This window comes from Natrix helvetica, assembly GCF_964273705.1.
Source record: "Natrix helvetica genome assembly, chromosome: 7".
In the NCBI taxonomy this organism is placed as follows: Eukaryota; Metazoa; Chordata; class Lepidosauria; order Squamata; family Natricidae; genus Natrix; species Natrix helvetica.
In genome coordinates this window covers 26,919,429-26,946,118 of record NC_138558.1, presented here as the reverse complement: position 1 = coordinate 26,946,118, position 26,690 = coordinate 26,919,429, and the positions used below count along the sequence as shown (strand labels likewise).

The 26,690-nt window shown below is 43.1% G+C and overlaps 1 protein-coding gene across 5 annotated transcripts in view; it reads right to left on the bottom strand.

The window, feature by feature from the left end:
* Positions 1-26,690, bottom strand: part of UGT8 (UDP glycosyltransferase 8) — a 59,302-nt gene that overhangs the window by 10,483 nt on the left and 22,129 nt on the right. For 4 of the 5 annotated variants that reach the window (XM_081960238.1, XM_081960237.1, XM_081960240.1 and 1 more), the window contains exon 2: positions 12,955-13,778. In XM_081960238.1, the coding sequence (XP_081816364.1) occupies positions 12,955-13,776 (822 nt within the window). In that variant the 5' untranslated portion in view covers positions 13,777-13,778. Of the gene's footprint in view, positions 1-12,954; positions 13,779-25,780; positions 26,069-26,690 lie in introns of those variants that run through there. The other variant, XM_081960239.1, reaches the window with a different exon arrangement.

Genomic DNA, 26,690 nt, shown 5'->3' with positions numbered 1-26,690 from the left:
TCTTGGGCTGCATACATGTTTAATAAATTATTAGTAGTATAATCATTTTCATGGAGAAAGTACTGAATGGTCTTAGTTCATGCCTTTAGCTTGATCATGGGAGACGACAGAAATGCCTTACCAAAGTGAAATATGAATGTTCATGATACAAAGCTATATTTGGATACTTTTAAGTTCAGCAAACCTAGCAGTGAGTGATGAGATCACGGTATCATCTTAAATACTTTTTTGACCAGCTTGGCAATCAAGCTGCAACATAACTAGAGACACTGGTATCTGCAAATGAATTTAGACCATGCTCCCATCCACTGAAATATTGAACACAGCCAGGGTTGCCATGGATTGCTAAATATTTATTTCTTGAATCCCATCATCTATCAAGAACCAATTACTGTAATTAATTCATGCAGCTAGGAACATATGCCAGCACACTGTCTTTCTCTGTAAGATATAAGGAAGAGATGCCAGGCCACACACACCAATCCCACAGCCTCAGATAGAGGTTGAGTAAAGAGGGCAATTTCACGCCACCCCGCTGGTTTATTCACACCACTATTAGAGAACCATCAAAGAGAAACTTCACAATTTGAATGATTGACTGAAAACATGCAGCAGCCTGAATATTGTAAACAGTTCCAGTTATTACTATTGTTTCTCCACTGGATTTGTATATGTATGCTCTAACTGCGGGCTTCCCACCTCAACATTATATACAACTATAGTCAAAATAAAAAACAGCAAGTCTGAGAAAGAATGTACCACCAGTTCAGAAAGATAAGATACTTGTGGAAAGTGTGAAAAACAGACACCTCCTCCCCCTCAGTTACAGAACTACAGTTCCTAAACTTGCAAAGACATTCTGGTAGCTGTCATCATAGGACCCAATTACAAAATTAGTAAGAATAATTAATCTCCAGCCAGGACATCCAAGACTGAATGCAGGGTGACTAAACTTAACAACTTTTGTTTATTCCCCTCGGATCATCTGGCAGGCAATTAAGGCAGGATACTATTTTCTCATGTTGATATGTTACATGGCAAGTTAAGTAATTCACCACTCAGAGATAAAACTATAGATCAAGGCTGTCAAACTCCTGGCCCATGCACCGGATGCATCACAAGATGGCCACGCCCACACCCATTTTAAGGAAGGGAAAAAAGTCCCGATATGTCATGTGACGCCGCCATGACACTCTTGCTCTAGATGAATAAAGTTTTCTACCATCAAATCTAGCAAGTCTCTAGAGGGCAATATTGAGATTTGTATCATGGTGATTCTGCATTGATATGCCTATTGCTGTAACTGTGGAATCTTGCAATGGCATGGAGCAGACTCATCCTGACCAGAACCATTTTAATGCTCAATTTTCTCATGATTCATGGGTGGAATTGCCAGAAATTCCTATAATTTGCTTTGTTCTAATGACCTGGGACTCATAAATATATAAAATGGTGAATGAATAATTGAATGAAGTGGTTAATGCATCAGGTTAGAAAACAGGAGTTGGTGAATTCTTGTCCTGCCTTAGGCATCAAATGGACCAGTCACACTTCTCAGCGAAACTCACATCACAGTTATTATTGTTGGGGGGGGGGGGAGTAGAACAAAGGAATATTAAGTATATTCACAGCCTTTAATTATTTATAAAAATAATAAAGGATTAAAAAAGAAAAAAAGAAAGAATTGGATAGATAACAAATAATTTACAAATGTGATAGTTATGTTCTGCCATATTTATTAGTGATAAAAGATACTTGAATATCTTCAATGTCAAAACCTCTATTAAACCCTATGCAGAACATTAATATAAGAAAATGACAAGTAATATAATATGGTTCATACAATAAAATTATAAAATTGTTTGAATATCTGGCTGAGAATTCTGAGTGTTGAAGTCCACCCATCTTTAAAGTTGTCCAGGTTGAGAAACACTGCCTAGAATATATTCCACCAATAAAATACTGATATAAGAACTATGAAAAACTAGGTGTCACCCATAATTTGTAGTCTTTTTAAAAGAAAAATCTATGTTAAAAGGACTATGAACGTCACTATAGTTTTTTGAAAAAAATAAAATACCACTACAAGGTTTAATTGAAATGAATATAGTCTGCTTGTTGAAAACTTTATTCTGAAAAGGGCAGACTCTGTATTCCTAAAAATAAATAAGTAACATAAATTAAATCAAAACTTATATAAAATTATATTCTAGAAGTAAAAGGACCAAGTGGGTGAACGTGTTTAACTGAAGTTGTCTCTCCTATTAGATGCTGCTCAGAGTTTTAACCATTTTAGTATTTTAAAATACATGATTACAAGACAGATATGGTATTGTACTTATGCTACTGAGTGTTCTTTGTCCTCTTAGGGTTTTTTGTAATTAGCTATTCTTTGCAGGCATAAATGCTAAATGCACAGCTGTGACTATATAGTGTGAGGTCCCAGCTGGCAGTAACCAGTGGTGCCTAATACTGAGCTTTGTTTCAGATAAACAACACACGCAAATACAAACATAACTGAGCTTCAACGTCCAAAACGCTCTCTGTTCAGCTCTTGGAATCAGAGATGCAGAAGCATCAGTGACTATTTACTAATATTTTTGTGACAAATCATTTATGGAAAAAGATACTTGCAATGAAGCCCTGAGTATTTATTTGTAGAGGTATATTTTTATATGAAGTGATTCTGGTTCAATCTTCACATAAATACATAAATTATAAAAATAAAGTCTAAAATCAAATTGAGAATTTAGATCAAATCAAACTTTTATTAAAATCCATCATCACATCTCCTGGACTAATTATATATTAATTCGCTAAGATATCCTCTGAAAATTCTTGTGGCTCATTGATGCTTCTGCTACAAGATTTGGAAATATTACATTATTACAAAAGGATTTTTCATTTTCTGTTTCCATGGAAATCTCACACTGGGACATAGTGAAATTTAACTCTTAACCAGGACAGCTAACAGCAAAGAATGCTGGTATTTGTAGTTTAGACCACATAGGTTCTCAAACTTGCATTATTTGGTATCATTTTTGATTCTGAAGCACTATGCTTATTATTCCCATTAATGCAGCAAAATGGTGTGCTAATACATACACCACAGAGAGATAGACAGACAGACAAATGTAATGAATTGGCTTGCAAACAAAACATTTGCCATTCATTTTTCAAGCCCGATCTCCCACCATCTCATCTCATTTCATCCAACCCCACCCCTCCCAAATCCAATCTTTTCATTTGTTCTGCACTACTGAGATGGCAAAGCAAAATGTAAGATAAATCTAAGGAGGCCGAGTGATTCCTCTCTTTTTTCCTCTAAGATTAAAAAAATTCTTTGGGACTATTGGGAGTATGATGGAAGCATGTCAGCATTTTTTCATCATTTTCTTAATAAAGTTTATAACCCTGCTCAAGCCCCCAAATAAAGTATGCTTCATAAGTAAACTTTAATAATAATAATAACAATAACAACAGAATAACAGAATTGGAATGGACCTTCGAGGTCTTCTAGTCCAACTCCCTGCTCAAGCAGGAAACCCCATTCCATTTCAGACAAATGATTGTCCAATCTCTTAAAAACCTCCAGAGTTGGAGCACCCACAACTTCTGAAACAAGTCGTTCCACTGATTGTTCTGCCAGGAAATTTCTCTTTGGTTCTGTGTTTTCTTTGTTTTCCCTATATTCTGAAAAAGCAGTATTTCTTCATGACATTACTACAGTTTTACTAATTACTACACAGTATAATAAATAACCACCCACAGAAACTATGAGGGTTGTCACAGAGGTAAATTTGCCTCTGGAGGGATTGACCATTGGCTTACCTGAAGGGTCCTTTTCTGTACACCGCGGGAGAGTCCAAGCAATGGGTTAATTCAGTCTGCTTGCCCTTAGGACTGAGGAACTATTTTTCCTTAAGCCACACCTCCTCCTGGTGTGCTCAATCCCCCAGAATTCTTAGAAGGAGTCAGTTCGTGCGGACGGAGCGAAGCGTCCAAGATGATGTACTGTTGACACGAGGAACCCGAATCCCGGCCTTGAGAGCCAGGGTGGGTTGGACTCTCCCGCGGTGTACAGAAAAGGACTCTTCAGGTAAGCCAATGGTCATTTTCCTGTACACCGCTTGGAGAGTCCAAGCAATGGGACATACCAAAGTTATTGTCCATCTGGGTGGGCAGAAGAAGGCTCCCGGGATTCGGTCTCTGACACAACCGCCTGGAGCACACGCCTGCCGAAAGACGCCTCAGCCGAGGCGAAAATGTCCAGTTTATAGTGTTGCACAAATGGAGAAGGAGAGGACCACGTAGCGGCCCTGCAGATGTCCAGGATCGAGGCCTGGGTGGCCCAGGCCGCTGAAGTAGCAGCACTTCGTGTGGAGTGTGCAGTGATGCCGCGCGGAACGGCCTTGGATTGACTTTCATAGGCAGTCGCAATGCAAGCGCGAAGCCACCTGCCAATTGTGGAGGAAGTGACCTTCTTCCCTAGGGAACCGGGCTGGAAAGAGAGGAAAAGAGCCTCTGACTTCCTGAATTCCGCAGTACGAGCGATGTAGACCTTCAGGGCCCTCCTGACATCAAGATTGTGCCAGGATCGCTCTCTGGGATGCGACGGATGAGGACAAAAATTTGGCAACACAATGTCTTGCGCTCTATGGAACCATGAGTTTACTTTGGGGGTAAAGGTCGGGTCCAGCCTCAAAATGACCCTGTCAGGGTGGATGACGCACAGATCCTGGCGAACAGAGAGAGCCGCCAGCTCCGAAATCCGGCGAGCTGACGTGATGGCAATCAAGAAGGCCGTCTTCAGCGTCAGGAATCGAAGAGAAGTAGTGCGTAAAGGCTCGAATGGAGGGCCAGAGAGGGCCCGCAGGACCACGGACAGCTGCCAAGTAGGATAGCGATGAACGGTGGGAGGGCGAAGGTTAGAAGCGCCCTTGAGGAAAAGACGCACCTTCGGGATTTTGCTGAGAGGCAAAAGGTGGTCGCCCGACCAGACAGTAGACAAAGCCGCCACTTGGCGTCGAAGGGTGTTCGGGGCCAGGCCCTTGTTGAGTCCCGCTTGAAGGAAGTCAAGCACTCTGGGAACAGGCGCGGTCGTCGGCTCGATGAGCAGCTCCTCACACCACTTGGCGAAGGCGGCCCAGGACGCATCATAAATCCTAGTGGTTGAAGGGCGTCTAGCCGCCTGAATGGTGTTCACTACCTCCTCCGACAGGCCCTGGTCTTTTAGTTGGTCCCCCTCAAGTGCCAGACGGCCAACTGGAGCCACTGGGGCTCTGGGTGAATCACGGCCCCCTGGCTGAGGGAGATCTGGTCCGGAGGAATGCGCCACGGAGGAGACACCGACAGGTGGACAAGGTCGGCAAACCACGACCTGCGGGGCCAATGCGGGGCCACGAGAAGGACCTCTGCTCCCTCTGCGATGACTTTGGAGATGAATTGAGGAAGGAGAGGCAGGGGAGGGAAGGCATACAGTAGCTCGCGGGGCCACTTGCAACGCAGTGCGTCTGTCCCCTCCGCCCCCGGGGTGAAGAACCGGGAGTAGAAGCGGTCGAGCTGCTTGTTGTCCCTGGACGCAAACAGGTCTACGGCCGGAGTCCCGAATCTGTCGGACATCTGGTGGAACAGGCGAGGGTCCAGTTTCCACTCCGCAGGATCTATGGTCGTCCTGCTCAGCCAGTCGGCCTGTGTGTTGTCCACTCCGGAGATATGGTCGGAGCGAAGGGATTCCAGATGGCGCTCCGCCCAGCGTCCCAGGGACTCCGCCTCTCTCATCAGTGCTCTGGATCTGGTGCCGCCCTGGCGGTTGATGTGGGCCTTGGTGGCCACATTGTCCGTCATCAGAAGCACATGTTGACGATGGATGGACCGGCTGAAATGGCGCAGGGCCAGGCGAGCAGCTCTCAGTTCCAGCAGGTTGATGCTGTAGCTGGATTCCACTTGGGACCACTTGCCCTGAACAACCAGGGACCCCATGTGGGCTCCCCAGCCGGAGAGGCTGGCGTCTGTGGTGATGATCAACCTCTCGGGTTCCTTGAATAGGTGGCCCTTGAGGATGGCCGGAGACACCCACCAGCGGAGAGACCTCTTCACGTCCGGGGGAACTCGAATCGGCCTGGTAGAGTTGCTCCTGGATGCCCTCTGGTGCGGCAGCAGCAGCCACTGAAGAGACCTGGAATGCAGGCGGGCCCACGGCACGATGGAAATGCAGGAGATCATTTTTCCCAGCAGCTGCGACAGAAGGACCACTGGAGCCTGCCTCAAGCTCAACACCTTGTGGGTCATGGACCTTAGACCGGTCAACCTGTCTCGGGAAAGGAAAACCCTGCACAAGTTGGTATCTATCACCGCCCCCAGGTGTACAAGTCTGTTGGTTGGAGTGAGATGGCTCTTCTCTATGTTTAGAGAGAAGCCGTGATTTCTGAGGGATCTCATAGTGGTTTGGAGATCCCGAAGGGCCTGCTGCCTGGACGACGACTGGATCAGGATGTCGTCCAGGTAGCACTGGAGCCTTATGGGCCTGCGTCTTAGCTGAGCCGCCACTACCGCCAGCACTTTGGTAAACGTCCGAGGAGCGGACGAGAGGCCGAATGGAAGAGCTTTGTACTGGAAGTGGCGACCCGCATAATAGAAGCGCAGGAACTTCCTGTGCTGAGGACGGATGGGGATGTGGAGGTATGCCTCTTTGAGATCTATAGATGTGAGAAGATCTCCCTGTCGAATCCCCGCCAGAATGGACTGCAGAGACTGCATCTTGAACCTCCGGTAGGCGATATGCCTGTTGAGGTTCTTGAGGTCCAAGATGGCTCTCCACCCCCCCGAGTTCTTTGGTACCAGGAAGAGGATGGAGTAAAACCCCTTCCCCTCTTCGCCTTGGGGAACTGGTTCCACGGCCCTGATGTCTAGGAGATGACGGACTTCCTGGTCCATACGCTGCCTCTTTTGGGGGCAGGACGGGACAGGGCACCGGATGAAGGTCCGAGGGGGAAGGGACAGGAATTCCAGGGAGAGGCCTTCCCTGACTGTCTGCAGAACCCAAGCATCCTCGGTGTTCTGGGCCCAATGGGAGGCGAACAGCTGGAGGCGACCCCCGATGGGCGCCAAGCCCTGGCAGTCACTTTGACTTACGGAACGGCCTGTTGGAGGCCCCACCGCGGTTATACTTGCGGAAGCCGAACTGCTGCCTGCCTCTGTCCCGAAAAGGCGCTCTGTCTTGGGACCTGTCGCCCTGCTGGCCGAAGGACCTATTAGAGGGAGAGAAGGAAGAGGCAGAGGTGGAAGGCTCGGAGGCACGAAAGGACTGCCTCCTAGAGTAGGGAGCGGCCTTACGTTCCTGCTTTTTATTTAGAGAAGGTAGGATCTTCCTCTTGTCCTTGGACTCAATGAGGAGAGGATCCAGGGACTCGCCAAACAATTTGGACCCCTTAAAGGGGGCGGAAGCCAGTTTCCATTTGTTTTTCTGGTCCGCTTGCCAATGTCGGAGCCAGATCAGTCGACGGGAAGTTATGTTAGAACCGAGGGCCCTGGAGGCAAATTTGGTGGCATTGAGGGACGCGTCAGCGGCATACTGGGAGGCCGCGATTATTTTTGACACGTCCTGGTGGAGACGGATGTCTCCCGCCGGGAGCTTGTTTAGGAGCTCGCGCAGCCAGATCACAGAGGCCCTATTAAAAAAGGAAGCGGAAGAAGAGGCCCTGATGGCCCAGGCAGCCGCCAGATGGGTCTTGTGGCACGCCTTTTCCGCCTTCTTGTCCTCCGCCTTAAGGCCTTCCAGGAGGTCGGCCGGTAGCGAGGAGTTGGAAGTGAGCGCAGCGATGGGCGGGTCGACAGTGAGAAGGGCCAGAAGGTCCTCCAACACTGGCTCCATAGTATAAAGCTTCCTATCTACCCCACTGGGAGAGGATTGCGTGGCTGGCTGAGCCCACTGGCGCTGGATTAAGTCGAGGAACAGCCCCGGGACCGGAACCAGCTCTTGCTGGGGCGCTGGCACATCAAACATGACCGCATTGGGATTAGCCGGAGGGGCATCATCCGCCGGCGCGGTCGGCTTGGGCTTGATCCCCACCCTGGTGGCAGCCTTGACCTTGTGAAGGACCGATTTAAAAAGGCTGGGCTTGAAGAGACCCGCAAAGGCGGGCGCTTCGGGGGGAAGGTCCTCGTCGTCCGAGAGGCCTAGCACCTCCGGGTCAGGGTCCTCAATGGCAGAGGCCTCGCTGACCACCGAGGATTCCAGGGAAGGATGGCGAGCACGCTTGCTTGGGGGCGGAGCTGCCTGATCGGGTTTGGGACCCCTAGGGGCCGCTGCGGTAGGGCTTTTAAATTTCATGGCCTCCGTGATGCCCTTGGCAATGGCGCGGGCCATTAGCTCCTGCATGCGGGGCGATAACTCCTCAGAGTCAGAATCGGGATCCAAGCCCTCTTCTAGGGGGGGTGAAGCCTCACCCTGCATATCGTCTATGCTAGCATCCCCAGGGGGAGGAACCTGTTCACAGGCCCAAGAAGGGACCGGGGAAGCCGGCTCTGCAAATGACCTATTAGGGGATAGGTCCTGGGATTCCACCTCCTCGGCGAGGACCGACTGGAGATCTTCCCGGGAGGGAGGGGCTCCTGAAAGGGACTGCACCCTGTCTGCCTGGCGTCTGGCCTTCTCGAATTGCTTGTCAAGGGCCCGCTGGCGCCTTTCAGCATCCTTGGCCTCAGCTACCGAAGGGGTTCTGGAACGCTGTTTCCCAGAGCTACCCCCACCACTCTTGCCCGCACCCCCACTCCCCGAAGAGGAGGAACCCTTGCTAGGGGCCTGCGAGAGGCTCGGCCTAGCGTCTTGGGAATCGGGAGGACTGGGCAGGTCCATAGTCAATGACCACACAAGATGGAGCAAGGCTATGATAAGGCAGAAGGATAGATATAGACTGGGTGCTGTAATGGGAAACAAACGAAATGATCGTTAAAATTGCCATATATACAATTAATCGAATCAATACTATGAAATCATCCCATGTTTCACACCAGTCGGAGGCCCAGGGGTAGGATTGGGGCCTGCACCGAGGTGCAAGGCTCCGCAGGAGAAGCAGGGAGGAGAATGACTATAGAAAAAATCTTTAGGCCTGCGCTTACTTAAGGCCTCCTCCCTGAGCCGGTATGATGACCGTTGGAATGGCACAGGAACCAGCGCCGCTCGCAAAAATAGACAAATGGCGAAGGTGGCGATCCTAGCCCGAGAAACCCTTGCTAGGCCCTGCCACCTCCAGCGGCCTCCTGACAACGAGGCTGATGCAAAATGGCGGCCATGGCTGGGCGCGCTATTTTCGCGCCTAAAAATGGCCGCCGCAACAGCGTGGGGCTAAGGGAGAGCGAGGGGCGAACGCGCCTCGCAATGGCGACGATCGCCCACTCCTCCCTGCGGCAGAGGTCCTCTAGCAGGCCGGGGAGCGAAAAAACTTCGACGAAAATAACAAACGAGGGGCCTGGGGACTTAGGAACCTCGCCGCTGCAGCCGCGCCGTTTTAAACGACAAGCGGCAGGCCTCCGAAGCCGTCCCAAGAGGATCGGCTGAGGGGCACCCCCCACCACCTTCCAGCTTACCTCCTGGCCTTCAAGTGCAGATTCTACTGAAGAAAGTCGCAGAATTGAAGAGAGAAACGTCTCACGAGGTTGGGGAATATTAGAGAAAAAACTTTAAACGCAATTAGAGAGTCCAAGCCAAAAAAAGGATCAATTTAGCTCAGAGCTCTAACTAAATACGTCCAAACGGGCTGACTGAGGAAGAATTCTGGGGGATTGAGCACACCAGGAGGAGGTGTGGCTTAAGGAAAAATAGTTCCTCAGTCCTAAGGGCAAGCAGACTGAATTAACCCATTGCTTGGACTCTCCAAGCGGTGTACAGGAAAACTGCCTCTTACCAAAATTGGGTCTGCCTAGCAAATGCTGTTAATTTTTCCTCAGAGCCTCATTTAAGAGATCCACTGGCTCCTCTTTATCCAGGAGGGATTTGGCCACCTGGAACAGGGCTGCTGGATGGCTATCTGAAGCTCAATATTATCTGAGTCCCAGTTTGGAAAATTTCCACTGACAGAAAGGCATTGGCAGTCTCCTGAGTTCATTTGACAAATGGTAGCAATCCACGTGTCCAGTAATTTTTACGGCCCTAGTAACAAAGCGTCATCACTGAACTTTACTCAAACCATTTGTTGCTTGAGTAAGATCTTCACAGAAGGATTTTGTGTAAATATATAATTTCATTGTTAACTTTCTGTAAAAATGTAAACAGACTTAACCTATTTTTTTTCTATAGCAAGGTAGTGATTTCTATCACTTCCAGTTTGGTGCTGAAGAAAACAGCATCTTACAAATGTCACTTTTTAAAAACCTGGGTTTTATGCAAAGAAAACAAGGAAAAGGAAAGAAAATATCTCCTTAATAAACAGGTTTTTTTCCCCAGAAGCACAGTATGCTCAGTAAGGAGGATAAGTACACATCGCAGGCAGGCAAATATAGAGCCTTTACAATTTTATTCTCCATTTTTACTCAAGTCTTGCTTGACTCATGAAATTTGTTATATGCTGAAATGTCAATATTTTGGAATTGCCCAACAGACTCATTAGGGCTGAAGGAAATGGCTATCATAACTATGTTCCCTTGGAGCGGGAAGGTGTTTCTAAGACATGCAGGAATATGAATAATTCTGTATATTTACAGGCCTCATTTGTGATTCAACTTCCCTGGCTAAGAACATTACCCATGGATTATATGATAGCACACACACACAGACACACACACCTATGTGATTCAATCAGGGCTGGCTTTTCGGTGATTTTTAAAATGCTTTTATATATTCATCCATATTAATAACTTGTAATGATAAAAAGAAACTAATACATGGCAGATCCCCTTATACTAGATTTGAAATTAATATTAGACTTTTCCCAAATTCAGACCTGACCAGGATGTGGGAGAATCATCTCATAAAATTCATTTTCACAAAAAGTTAGCAAAAAAGAATATTCTGACAAATTTAATTTGACAAAGTCCTGCTTCCCCTGGTTCCATAGGTTTAAAGTCAGCTTAGTAAAATAAGTCAACTATTACAAGTATGCATAAACCTTACTGAAAATACTGTAGTTTAGAGTTAGTTGTTTTATTATTAAACAAAACATAGGTGATCTGCAAGCCACATGAATCCTTTAGCTCAATTTGCAGAGTCTAAATCCCTCTGATTTTGAACACTTTGGGTTTATTTTTGCAATCATTCTCTCATAATCCTCTGTCAGTTTTAAAGAAAGAAAGACATTTAAAAAATATAACTGAAAAGCTGAAAAAATATTGACCTTTAAATTTAGAAAATGTATAATCTTTAAATATGTACTAATTTACACTGAAACATCAATTCAATGCAGTTTGCATTTTTTAATTTTTCCAAACTGTTTCCCCTTATATTCATATGCTCCACATTACTAGATTTAAAAGCAGAATTTAATTTATTTAAATTGTGATAGTTTTCTTTAGTTTAAGATTCCCATATTTACTTATTATAATTTGGACCCCTCACCACTTTTGGAATGAAAAAAGAAATATCAGAACGTTCAGTAACGCTGCCAAAGTAGGGGGGATTGAGGTATTTATTTCTCTTTCCCCATTCAGCACCTGAACAATGAAGACCGAGCACATCGCCAGCTGCTATTCACGAGGGATGAAAGAGAAAATGTTTGCAAGTGGGTTAAATGCAGAAAACAGGGACAGTTTTTTAAAAAAAACGGCAAGAAATGTATGATGGATAACTGCTAAAGAGCAAGACTGCACTGATATAATCGTCAGAATTTTCTGGAGTTTATTAAAAACTAGTTTTTATGTTATGTAACTATTTATCGCTAAAAGATGATTAAGAAAAATGCTTGTTTGCACCTTTTGACTAAAATGTTACTGTACTTTTAAAAAAGTACAGTAAAATTGTTATTTAAAAAGCATACACTAATACAACTGCAAACAATGTTTCAATGTTTTATGTGACTCATACAATATTTAAAAAATATAAGATCTTTTATTGAATCACACAAAAACACTCAGGTCCAAAAGAAAGCAAACAAATCCTTGTGACTTATCATTCAAATTAAAACTTACTGCACTATTTTAAGACAAATTATTTGTCTTCATCACAAATAGATATAGCATATATTTAGGCAATCTTAAACTTCTCTTTCACAGATTTAATAAAAACCAATCAATTAATTTTTACTAACTTGGCTTGAAGCTCTTCTGCTTTTTAAACTTACTGAAATAACAATTATTAAGTATCAAGCAGTGTGTACTATCTGGTGTTGATTACTACACTGCAGTGGTGGGTTCTGGATCCCGTTGCAACCGGAACGGTTGCAATAGGGCCCAGGGTGCACCACATGAACGCGCACAGCGCGTGCATGCGTACTTACCTCTTGTGATGCCTCCGCGACACTCCAGCTGCTCAGCCGAGCATCGTGCAGGCGCTTTGCACTGTGCGTGTGCGCAGAAGCGCCGAAGAGCTCAAATACAGCTAAGGAGCTCGGGCGGGCGGGGCCTCTGGAGCACTGTACCAGAACGGTACCCGGTGCTCCGGGCAGGCATAGGTATGCCCGTACCGGGGTGTACCCACCTGCAACCCACTACTGCTACACTAGAATTAGATGTTTTTTGATTTCATGTGTAAATGTGACAAACAGCTGGTTGGACAATTTAAAACTTAAAAATTCTATTCATTAGTTTCTTGATGTCTTGCATGTCCTCTCCTTCCAAATCAAAAGTACTCCCACAAATTCTCCGGAGCTGTTTTTACAAGAGGACCACAGAGGAAAGAAGGAACGTGTAAGAAACAAAATAAAGTAGCATGCTAACAACCCAATCTTAGGAATAAGTAAGTATGCAAACTATTCACATATAGTTGTGCAATCTTTCATAACAATAAAATTTAGCAAACCTTACTTCTGGTAGAGGACTGGCTGGTTTGGTCAAGATTCCTCCCACGTAAACAACATTTGGTAGTGTTGGTCTTGGAAACTCCAGTGCTACATCAGTACATAGCATCCACAGGCTGGATTCATGAACCAATTCATACATGGACCTTGCTGGCTGTACACTATACTTCTGTATTATCCTTTCATATTTTGGCAGAATCAAAAAATTGACTCCAAATCTTGAAACCAGATAAACAATAGTGTTCTTAAATCTTTCTAGGAAGTTCATATGGTCTGTGAGAAGTGAATTAAATTCAGGGACATATGCTAATGGTGCAGGTGCACCTACTTCTGCAGGATACCAAAGGCCAGTGGAAAAAACAGCATATTTAATCCCTAAAAGATGGGCAAGAACAAATCCACATATCTCATTAGGATCTACTAGTAGCAGGTCAAATTTTTCCTGTTTCAGGGCATGTAGGAGCTTCTTGTTGCCCATAACCATGTCACAATTCTTGGAATAGTGATCCAGAATATCAAACAGCTCCAACGCCGTTTGTCTTCCAGAAAAGATACTCCTCATTTTGGATTGAAGAAATTCATCTGAGGTGGTTGTATTAAAGAGCCCTGGGTATCGCTGTAGTCTGTAATGACTTGATGGAGGGATTTCTCTGCCCTCAGACAGAAGCAGAACAGTCTGGTGGCCATGTTCATTCAAGGCTGAAGCCAGGGTCTTGAAAATATATAGATGGCTTTCAAACAAAATTGGCGGCACAATAACTATTTTGGCAGCCTTTGAAATTCCAACAGCACTCCACAGAAGAATGAAAAATGGAATGTAAGACTTCATAGCTGAAATGATAAACAAAAATGTTATTCAACACAACTGAAATGCCATTTACATATTTTTAAAGCCATTACTTAGTAACAATTGGATATTTTAAGCCAGTCTTTTCCAACCTAGTACTATTCAGTTATGTTACAATTCCCATAATTCAAGTTATTTTATTGGAGATGTATTCCAACATTTCTGGAGGGCATCAGGTTTTGGGGAAATTGTTTTAAACCCTAAAACTGATGAAACTGATGTTACTGAAAATCAAAGGGGAAAAAAGCTTTAGAATATAACTTTAGATGAGATTTTTATGGCAAAAAAACTTGTTTTCCTAGGAACAAAATTATCCAAATAAACCATGCTAGGAAGACACTAAGCTATATTATATATATATAAAAAAGGAGAAACTAGAAAGCATTGTAAGATATAGGCATATGCCAGAAATATATAGCTACTTATATATTGCCAGTTGTTCAATAGCTCACAATATATTTATCTTTAATTAAGATCTGCAGATATTAGTAAGGTATGCTATTTATTTCCACGTCATAGTAACCTTCTCCAGCTGATATCTTAATATTTAATCATCATTAAAGGTAGATAGAGTGACCAGAACATTTTTTTCCTAGTTACCTTCTCAGTTGATCTTACTTCATTCTATAAATCATAATGATGTATAAAAGCTTCCTAAGTAGTACTCTGTAATCCAGTGTGGGGGATAGTATACAAAACACTTTTCTTTCAGTCATTAAAGTACTGAATTTTTTTTCCAAACTATGCACATAAAGACAGGACAAACTTATGAAACTGTCACACGAACCTGGAAAAAGATGCCACTGTTTTAATTATTCAGAGAAGGGATTCATATGCGCTTCTCCTTTTTGCAAAGCACCTCTTTTGGAAGATTTGCATACTGTAGCTCTAATAAATAATGTACCATGAAGAAGAGATGGGACAGAGTTCTAGACAAACAGAAATTGTTCAGCAACCATTCCAAGTTACAACACACTGAACCTCTGGTATTTACACCTGGTCCTCATTGAAGTTATCACTTTTGGAGCACGCCTGTAGTCACACAATCATAATTCAGGTGCTTGGCAACCTGTCTATATTGATGGCAACCCCTACCTGCCTATCTCCCCCATCCTGTCCTTATGTCACCCTGCACTCTACTGCCCCAGCTGGCCGTGGCCAGCTTCTTGCTCCTACTGTTGATCAAGCATGCTTGGCCTGGCATTTTAGGAATAGCTGTTGGCCACACAAGGCTTTCCAGCAGTTTCCTCCCAAGACCAGAAGAAGGCCTCGCATGACGCGCGGCTGCCTCACAAACTATGATGTTACTATATGAAATAGCTAAAGACATATTTAAAACGGGTAAATCACCAGCTAATGGAATATGTGAACCTTTATATCAAACCAGCCTAATATAAACTTGTTAATATATAACATTTTAATACAGACGAACAGAAAACTTAGATGTCAGAATTCTACTCTTGACACACATTCCACAATACGTTTTTGTGATACTTCCAATAAAAATATAAAGAATAGATTTCTTGGTTTGTTACTCCATTATCAGAAATTGTACCCCCAGGTAATATAACTTTGGTTTAATTTGCTTTGGTGGCTTTTAAATGCTAATAAATATTTTTCATGATTACCCAGGGTAATATAGTGTTGCATACATCATGCTTTAATAGGAGCCTGAAACATATATAAAATGCTGCTGCTCTAAAGAATCCTCTTGGTAACATTAATGTAACTCTTAATGCAATAGCACTGGGGAGTATGGGAGAATTCAGACACCCAACTACAGAAATTGAGCTATTTTAAACACAGCAAAGTACTGCACTCATGCATGAAATATCTCTCCCAAACTATTCTCAAGTATGCAGGGTCCCAATCTAGCATTTGTCTTTTATTTATTTATTTGTAGTAATTTTAATTACTGTTAAAATACCGTGTTTCCCCGAAAATACAACCTGTCCTGAAACTAAAGCCTTGCCACATTTTTCGCGTGGGCAAAAATATAAGCCCACCCCCGAAAATAAGCGCCCTGGAGAACCCCCCTTTCCGGCCAGGCAGAGCACCGCTCGCCGACCTAGCGGTATCCCGAAGGCACCAAGCCGCGGGAACGAGGTAGGAGCAAAGGTGCTAGTGTTGATTGGTGCTTTCAGGGTACCGCTAGGTCGATCAGCAGCGCTGTGCCCAGCTGAAGAGGGGGAGGGGTTGCTGGGTAGCTGCTCTCTTGCAAGCGGGCTCCTGAAGAGCCGGGCACAGCCTCAGGGTCGAATGGCTGTGTTGCGCTGTTGCAGCAGCAACGCAGTAGCCATGAGGTTACCAAGCTTGTGAGCAGCCGCCCGGCAACCCCCCTTTCCAGCCGGGTACAGTGCCGCTGACTGACCTAGCAGTACCTGGAAGGCACCCAGCAACGCGTGCGCCTATTCGCCGCCTTCCGCCTCTTGCGGCTCGGTGCCTTCGGAATGCCCCTAGGTGAGTGAATGGGGCTCTGCAAGGCTGGAGAGGGGGGTTGCGCAGTGGCTTTTCCGCTCCCTGCTCGCACAGAGGGCACCGCCGCTGCTGGCGCTGCCCGCCACCTGGTGTTTTTTTTCAAAGCACGGAGGATGGATGCTGCTCTGGGAGTACGCTCTATGGTTGTACAATCTGCAGCCCACAACTATAGAGCGTACTTCCAGAGCGGCATCCATCCTCCGTGCTTTGAAAAAAAAAACCCAAGCGGCGGGCGGCACCAGCAGCGGAGATGCCCTTCGCACGAGCAGGGAGAGGAAAAGCCGCTGCGCAACCCCCCTCTCCAGCCATGCAGAGCCCCATTCACTCACCTAGTAGCATTCCGAAGGCACCGAGCCTCGGGAGGCTGAGGGCGGCAAACAGTTGCTCACGTTGCTTGGTGCCTTCCGGGTACTGCTAGGTCGGTCAGCGGCGCTGTACCCGGCTGGAAAGGGGGTTGCCGGGCGGCTGCTCGCAAGCTTGGTCACCTCATGGCTGTTGTGTTGTTGCTATGACAGCGCAACACAGCCATTCGACCCTGAGGCTGTGCCCGGCTCTTCAGGAACCCAGTCGCAAGGGAGCAGCCGCCTGGCAACCCAAAAATAATAAGCCCTCCCCTTTAATAAGCCCAAGGCCATATTTCGTGGGTCAAAAAAATATAAGACCCTGTCGTATTTTCGGTAATAATAATGCATCTTGAAAAATTATAATGAGTTGTTAAATTATATATTAGGGATTAGGCAAGAATGAAGATAAATGTATATGTTAAATTAAATAAACTCTTTTAAAATATGTTTTGATAAAAAGAAAGGTATAAGAAACAAATAAGATGTTGTCTTCTATCATTCTTATTCTAGTATTAAGATAAATTCCAAAATGGGGTGTGGAATGAAAAATTAAAATAATTGTACTGCGAGATGATGTAAAAGGGAATACAATGGAAGATCTATATGATAAAGAGGTGAAACAAATCTTGTTTGGTGCAGAAATATTAGCATATACAGAAACTGTTTCAATACAGGAAAAATGTGGATTATAAAATAAGATGATAGTAAAAATAGAAATGACAACCCAAAAGAATAATGACCATTACTTGATTTACAAAAGAGGTTTGCTAAAGCCTCAACAAAAAGTCTTCAAGATAGAGGAAAGAAAAAGTGAGATATCAAATCCTATGACATCCAAATGAATTAAATATAAAGACTACTAATAGCAAAAGGAAGAAGTTCAAAGTTGGTTGGTTTGACCAAGGTTAAACAAAGGCAAATTTCTATAAAATTCTGGGAATCTTTATGAAGTTTTTGTGATACCAGAACATATGATTAAGTTCGTATGATTAGATATCCTGTCTGTTGGCAACACATACTGTATTTTTCAGCACTAAGAACAGGTAATCCTTGACTTATGACCATTTATTCAGCGACCATTCAAAATTACCGTGTTTCCCTGAAAATAAGACAGGGTCTTATATTTTTTTGATCCACGAAATATGGCCTTGGGCTTATTAGAGGGGGAGGGCTAATTATTTTTCAGGTGCAGGAAGCAGCAAACCCACTAGCCCCACCCTCTCCATCCCACCCTCTGCATGCCTGTGGCCACAATGACCCAAGTTCTCCTTGCATCCTGGCCTTCGCCTGCCCTGCTTGCTGGCCGCGGAACAAGCTGACTGGGCTGCTCTGGCCTCGCAAGGGGGGGGGCTTTTCCTGGTAGAGCGAACGAACACACACACACACACACACACACACCTCTTCCAAGGCAGCCACATCCCTTCACTAACTTGCTTTCCAGCTCCATTCTCTGCTCCACGTGCAGGACAAGAAAAGTAGACTGTGTGCCTATGGTAAAAAAAAAAAAAAAACACCAGAAAATACCTTCCAAGTTCTCGCAAAAAAAAAATCTTGCGAAGTTGGAAGAAGTCCCACAAACTGCTTTTCTTGCCCTGCACATGGCAGTGGAGAATGGAACAGGAAAGCAGGTTAGTGGAGGGATGTGGCTGCCTTGGGGGGGGGGGGCGGTTAGGGATCTCTTTCTCACACACACATACACACCATCCTTTCCTTGGGAGCTCTGTACAGACGCAGAGAAGGCTTCAGATAGAGCTTTTGGGGGATGTGCGTCTGCCCTGAGATCCCAAGGAAAGAACGATTGCCAGGAAAAGGAGGGGGGATTTTTGCCTCTTATCCTGTTCTGAGTCTGTGCTGAGCTTCAGAACAGGGTAAGAGGAAGGAAAATCTCCCTTCCCCATTTTCAAGCCGTTCTCAAAAATGCCTCATTCCGAGCCTTCAATCCTGCAATCCTGGAATATGTTAAAGGCTTGAAATGGAACATTTTTGCGAACGGCTTGAAAATGTGGAGGGGGATATTCCTGCCTCTCCCCCTGTTCTGAAGGCCAGCACAAACTGAAAACAGGATAAGAGACAAAATCCTCCCTCCCACATGCCTTCAATTCTGCAATCCTGGATAATGTGAAGGCTTGGAATGTGGTGTTTTCAAACCTCTTCAAAATGGGGAGGGGGGATTTCGTCTCTTATCCTGTTCTCAGTCTGTGCTGATCTTCAGAAAAGGGGGAGAGGCAGGAATATCATTTGCAAAAAAACCCATTTCGAGCCTTCAATGTGAATATACGTAGGTGAGAAGCGACTTCCTGTAGGCATTAAAATCCATACACTTGGGACATCGGAAGAAGCTCTGCAAGGAGACGCTGCTGCCGAAGTGCAGGAATCTTCCCCCCCTCAACCTGCAGATCGTCCTTTCAAAGAGGAGTTTCACCAGGACGAAGAGGTGGCTGAAGGCGGCATTTGTGTCACCTTCATCCTGGTGAAACTCCTCTTTGAAAGGACGATCTGGAGGTGGGGGGGGGGGATTTCCTGCACTTCGGCAGCAGCGTCTCCTTGCAGGGCTTCTTCCGATGTCCCAGGTGTATGGATTTCCATGCCTTCTTTTCCTGTTCCATGGATGGAATTGCAGCTGTGATTGTCACCATTAGGCAAGGAGGGCATGAGGCATTTGGATTGTGTTGCTTGGCCTCCGGCTTCTTTTGCAGCCGCAATTGGCTGCAAAAGCGACCAGAGTTTGCTGGAGGCAGAGGCCTGAGCGGCACCCGCGAATCAGCTGTTTTGTGAATGGAGCGGCCCAGCTGATCCGATTAAGGGGCCAAGAAGCCCTGAGGTGACCAGGGAAGAGAAGGGCTGCCCCCTGTTCTGGATAAACCCACCCCTTCACTAGGGCATATTTTGGGGGGGGAGGGTTTATATTTTTGCCCACTGCGAAAATATGGCATGGCCTTAGTTTCAGGACAGTATTTTCGGGGAAACACGGTATGTTGGGTCTGAATGAAAGGACCTATGACTCCTGCCTGAAATTCTGACCTTTGTAATGCCCCCCATGGTTACATGATCAAAATCCAGGCATTTGACACATCCCTGTTCTTATGACAGTGGGACTCCACAACTCCCACCACAGTGGGTCTCAGCCAGATAGCCCCATTCTTGGCTTCCCTCCCCCAGCACTCCCAAGAGACATGGACCTTCTCTCTGCCCCATCACACTCAGAAGGCCTTGAATGACCTGGCCCATCGGTATGTAGAAATCCTGGTGGCTGACTTCCTCTTCCTGGCTAGCTTTGAGAAAGATTGCTGAGCCTCGCACTTGCTGGTGCACCTATCAGCACTACACAGAAAGGGAAAAGTAAGTGGACCAAGTCATGGGGTCAAGGAAGAAGGCCCAGGCCTCTAAGAAGTGGAGAAGTAGAAGGTCTGCATGCTGCTGTATTTAGTTAGCTGAGGCCTTCCAGTCCATAGCAAGTTGGTGGGCCCAGCTGGTAGAGATCTTCCACAAGTGGTGAGCCAGAGCAGAAGCCAACGCTTCAGGGGAGACCCAGGGAGGGAGGAGATCTTGCCCTAGTGGCCCTAGCGAGCGGAGGCCTTCTGGGCTCAGTGGAGCAGGCAGAAGGCATAGGAGTCTCGGGACTGACAGGTGGAAGAGATACGGTACATATGCTGTTGGCGTAGCCAGCTGAGGCCTCCTTGCAACCTGCAACTGATGGGCATTATGCCTCCCAATCCTCTCCCACCCCTTGAGGCACACCTGTATAGTCATTTAACAACAGCAACAGAAAGAAATTGGATTGTGGTCATTGAGTGAGTGAGGCAGTCGCATGGGGGTATCCCTTAATGACAACTACTACTTACAACCCAATTCCAGGCTCAATTATGGTTGTACATCAAGGACTATCTGTACAGTATTTTATATTGGTTATTTTATAACAATATCCTGAGTGTGACAGTAAACTGCACATACCTTTAGCTTCTCTTAGATTTCTCAACTGGCTTTGATACTATCAACCATTTCCACTTCTATCTTGATAATCAGTTTCAGTAAGAAGTATAAGGAGCTGTCACATCTGTGGCTATTTCCATATGGGATGTCACAGAGCTTGGCTCTTTCCCTATAGCTCTTTAACATCTTAATGAGGTCACTGGGAGAAGTCATCCACTGATCTGAAGAGACGTATAATCAGTATATTAAGAAACATATGATAACAGGAAATATGAAAAAGGACACTTGGTAAAATGCTAACGGCAAAGAGGGTAAAGTTTAGAAAAAAGAATGCTGTAAAAATAGGGTGAGAGAAAGATATTGAATAATATACATTTAGAAGATATAATGGCAAAGAATGTACTGAGAATGGTTAAAAAAATAGAGAAAAATTACTCTTGGTGTCAGCTAAATGAATAAAATGACATAGAGCCTCCAGTAGAGTTAACATAAAAGTAATGAATTATTTTGGATGGAACTGAAGTAAGAGAATGCTGGAATTATTATTTTTTAATTTGTATGGGAACAATGATGTTTCAAGAATTTAGCAAGCATTTGATTGCTAAACAAGTTAGTGCTCAAGAAAAAATGGATTAAGATAATTATGGTTTCTTATGGAATAGTTGACATTTAACATGTGACAACTGCACCAGTGCCTGATAATTGGAATCTTGTGATTATTGTTTAATTGAATAAATGGAAAGCAAATAAGGGCCAAAACAGTGCACTAGAAAATGCATGAAATAATTCAGATTGGAAGTGATATATAAAGTGAATAGATGAAGTATGGAATGAATGATTGTTTGAATAATAAAAAATGGGTGTTTCTGTAATTTATATGTATGGTACACATTGCCTGTATAATGTTACTGCAATGGATTCTTTTGTTACATTTTATGGTTCAAAATTCATTTGATTACAGCACTTTTCATATCTATGAATCTAGATTCCATTCTTTTGTTAACAGAACATACAAAAATTGGATTTCCCATACTCATGGAATTTACTGTCTTTGTCTCACATTTATTTCCAATTCTATAGACAAATGTACAGACAAGTCTGAGGAACAACCCTGAGATTACCCATCCCATTCAGAGCTGAGACGCAATAGTTTTCACACACACAAAATCCCAATCATTAATCCATTATGCATGGATTAATATAATTCTATAAGAAAAGAACAACTACAAAATGTACATGACACATACAACACTATAAGGCAGTGATGAAATTCAAATTATCTTTACTACTGGTTCTGTGGTTGTGGCTTGGTGGATGTGGCAGGGGAAGGATACTGCAAAATCTCCATTCCCACTGCACTCTGGGGCCAGCCAGAGGTGGCATTTGCCAGTTCTCCGAACTACTCAACATTTCCGCTACCAGTTCTCCGAACTACTCAAAATTTCTGCTTCCAGTTCTCCAGAACCTGTTGAATTTCACCCCTACTCTAAGGGAGGATGTACTAGAGAAAACAAGTTATTATCCTTCCTAGATATCCTTATCAGCAGAGAAAACAATGGCAAATTGCAAACATACTAAGCAACAACCCAATGTCCGAGAAGAGGAACTGCACAAGAACATTATTCAGACAAACAAAAAGCACACTGTCATATCCCAGAATGCTGGAGAGAAAATAAGCTACCACTACAACACCTCCTAGCGCAACTACGCACACATATTATCATGAAAATGTGCTCAGGTATAGAGGTTAATACAACCACAAACAATACAACCTATGAAAAAGATAATGTTCTTATATATTAAGAATATATCTGAGACAACCGCAGCCTACTACAACCTCTTGGCATTACTGCATCACAAAAAGCAGTGAAAGCTTCCCCAAACATCTTAAGCATACTGAAAGACTCACCAACCGGAAAAACAGGAATCACCCACAATATCCAACATAAGGACAGAGGTGGTATTCAGCAGGTTCTGACCGGTTCTGGAGAACCGGTAGCAGAAATTTTGAGTAGTTTGGAGAACTGGCAAATACCACCTCTAACTGGCCCCTGCCCCCATCTATTCTGTGCCTCCAGAGTCCCAGCTGATCGGGAGGAAAGATGCAAGGGAACAGCTGGACTACGTTACTTTCAAATGTCAAATGGAAGAGGAAAATGGTTACAATGTTGGAGAAAGACAAGACAGATTAAGATTAGTCCTAAATTATTTACTACACATCAAGTACAAGAGTTCCAAAATAATTGTTTACACAGTGTCTGGACTGTGCAGGATTTGGATTTGGTACAAATTTAGTCAGCTGAATATCTGGTAGATCATGTGGACCTTGACTACTCAGAATTGGACTGCAAAGTTCACTATTTGCACACTTCATTGGCCATAAACTTCCCTGTGGAATATATTTCTATACATGCACATACTGATATACACCTGTGATAATCACTATATATTTTCAAGAGATGTATTAAATTGGAAAAGAGAAAGATGACAATTATCTCTCACAGAGATAAATGAAAACAATATAAATAGATTGATGTTACCTCACATCTTCCCATTTCTTTGTTCAGTTCACTGCACTCTTTCTGATCACCCTAAATCTTCATTAAGAAGAGTATCCATGGCTACAGATATGCTCTTCTAACTAGTGAACAGCATTACAGGGTCACCTGTTGAGTAATCTTTGCAGCTTCAGTTTGTACTTCTCATGTTACCAGGAGGTTTTAAATTGCTTAGTTGTTACACCATTGACAGATAATAAAACAGGGCAGAAATCGCAGCACTGTATTTACCTAACTCTCCTGAACCCGTATATTCATTTACTAATGAGCACTTAATTAGCACTTAGTCTAGTGACTGTGTATCATAGTAAAAAAAAAGATTGCACGGTTCAAATATTCCCTAAGAAATCTAGCTTATCAGAGATAGGACCTGCAAAATTATAGAAACTATTCTGCCTACCCCTGTGACACACAATAGTAAATTTATTTTCTCTTAGTCTACTTTCATTTTCCTTCCACTTATCCAGGTCCCTTCAGTTAGCAGGCTATTCCTTTATGTATATGGTGGAATTTCAGTTAGAATGTGGTAGTTTGAAATCAGAAAAAACATTTCTGAAGAGTTCCAGCCAATAGGCTTCTGCTGTTCAATTAGGTCAGAGACAGGGAAGATTATTAGGGCAAATATGTCACCTATGATGCTCAAGAGTCTTTATGATCTCAGGAAAGAATTTCAAATGTAGCTAATGAAATATACTGTTGCGCTATATCTGTCAAGAGTGTCTGCTCACCCCAATTGATCAAGTAGGGAGAACATGGTTCAGGTCCTTTACATCAAGCAGTGACATCTTTTTGAACTCAGGAATCAGGCAGTACCTTCTCTATACAACAGCATCTCAAAAGTCCAGATGGCCCCAAATCTGTTAATCTTTTGTAAGGAATTGAAGATCTACTTATTTCCCCCAAGCATTTGGATCAGCTAGTTGGGCAAGCTATTTTTTTAAAAAAATGGAGCTATTGTTTGAATCTTAGACAATGTGGATTTGGATTGTGAGATTGTTGATGTTTTAATTCTGTACTGAAATTTATGTATGGTTTTAATCCTTGATTAAAATCTTGACTGAACATCTTAAATTATTTCAAAACCTTGACTGATTCTGATTTTTGACTAGGGAACCAGTTTGCACTAGTGGTTAAGGCACCACTAGGAGATCGTGAATTATAGTCCTGCCTTGGGCAGGAAAGCTGACTGGATCAGCCAGTCTTTCTTAGCCCAACTCACATCACAGGTTTTTGTTTCAGGAAAAATAGGAAGAGAAACAAGTATTAGGTTTACCACCTTGTTATTTATAAAAATAATAAAGGTGGAATTAAAAAAAACCTCTTTAAACAATCTTCTCGAAATGCTATGTCTAGCATAGCTGCACCATTATTCCTTATTCCAATCTCTAAATAGAAACTTCCTGAAAGAATCATGCTTAGCAAACTTTTGTTTGACAAGATATTTTAAGGGGGTAAGCCTTTCATAAGCAGTATTTCATACCTCAGTGTTTGCATGCTGCCACCTTCCTGGGAAGAAATAAAAATGAACATAGAGACAACTGAGAGCAGAATCCGCAGCAACAGTGTGAGACTTGAAAAGACTGAATCTATTTAATTATTTGAAATATTCTCCTATAAAAGGAAGCACCATTTTTAATACATTGCGTAGGCCAATTAAATAGTAGTTAAGATTCTGGTAAAAGAAAATTGTCTATGTTTGTTATATTGTGTATGAAAAAGACAGAAAATGGAGAGCCAAATCAATTGATTTTTAATTTTCATGTTCATTATATTAATAAATGTTCACAATAATTTCTAAATTGAGTTGTATGATAACATAAATTGAGGATTAAAGTGCCTTTACAATTTATATCATTTCATGTAGAGCAAGTATTGCTAGTCATGATTATGAAATAAAATATAAGGAATATATATTTATGCATTAGAAACAAGAGAGTACAAAAATATAGACTAATTAATCAATGACCGATTCCCATATCATGTTAAGTGAAAATGTAATTTTGGCTTATAATGATGTATGAACCCAACCAACTCTAGTTTATTCAATAAAGGATAGTTAAGCAAACATAGCTTAGTACAAAAATCAATTGCATAAAACCACAATAAGTTAAAATTAGGAAAAGCTGTTTCATTAGATCAACAGACATATATTTACATATTACTCCAAAAAAGAAATATGTAAATATATGTCTTCTCCAAAGAAGAGAAACAGAGTTATAAAGTAAAATTACGTACGCCTATCTATCACCTTCATGACTAGCTGTTCATTATTACAACTTATTCCACAATATATCCATTAATCTGTTTCACAAATTTCAGAGGAGTGGGGTGGGGGAGAAAGATATTTTTAAAATACTGTTTTGCAAAGTAGAAATAATAAATAAATTCTGCACTGGCTTGACTTGAGGGCCTGACTGGGCTCTTCCAACTCTATGATTCTGTGATATCAGAACTCAACATAATAGTATTTTATACATGACTTCAAACAAATTAGAGCCAACCACTATCAAACCTTCCTGTTAATCACAATCATCATCATCCAAAACAGGGTTACATTGCCATTGGTTCTAAATAAACTGAGCCTATTTACTTTACTATCATTTAAGAGCAAAGGAAATATTACTATATCAGAAGAAAAAAAGGCATGTAAACGTAAGAACATAACCATATTTTTACCTGCTGAGGCTTGCAGTGTGCTACTAATAATGCAGCAATAACAAAATGGAAGTACTTCCTAATATGAAACCCCTCCAAAAGAAAAATTGGTATAGGGAAGAAGCAGGCAGCGAAATCATCTAATTTAGAGACTTGTCAGCAATCATTCAAGCAAAATTATGGGAGAAAATGAAACCTAATCATCTACTTGTGCTGATGATTTGAGAAGAACAAAGATATAAATAAGGATATTGCTACTGCAGAGATCAAGGCCTACCAGGAGGCCTTAAACATGAGACCTTACTCTAGAAGAGAGCATCAAGATGCCATATTGAAAGGAGAAAAAAGGCTCATAAAACCAGACAGGTTTTGTCTCCCTCTGGAGGGGAGGAGGACAAATGGCCCAAATTTAAACCAAAAGAGTATGTTTGTCTGTATTACAATGCTTTATCAAATTCTTTGTTATGGAACACATTTCTCAAATTGCATACGCAGTCGAGGGCTTCACGGAAGCCATTTTCAAGTCTATCCAAGACTTAACTGATAATTTATAGGAAAGAAAACAATGGTATTTCAGTAAAAACGCAATACAAACAGTAGAAACTTTAATGAAATTTTCTCAATTATTATATTTTTGTTAGAATAATCAAAAACCTGCTAAGTTTTTAATGAACATTACTGCTGTCATTCCTGATTGAAAGCCAAGATTAGTGTGCTGGGACAGCCTATTTTAACATATATGTTAATTATTATTTAGCATATAGTAATAGCTTCAGGGGATGGTGCTTTGTATCTATTGGCATGGTTATCCACTGATTCAAAGGTGGTATTCAGCAGGTTCTGACCTGTTCTGGAGAATTGGTAGTGGAAAGTTTGAGTAGTTCAGTGAACCGGTAAATACCATCTCTGTCTAGCCCCGCCCCCATCTATT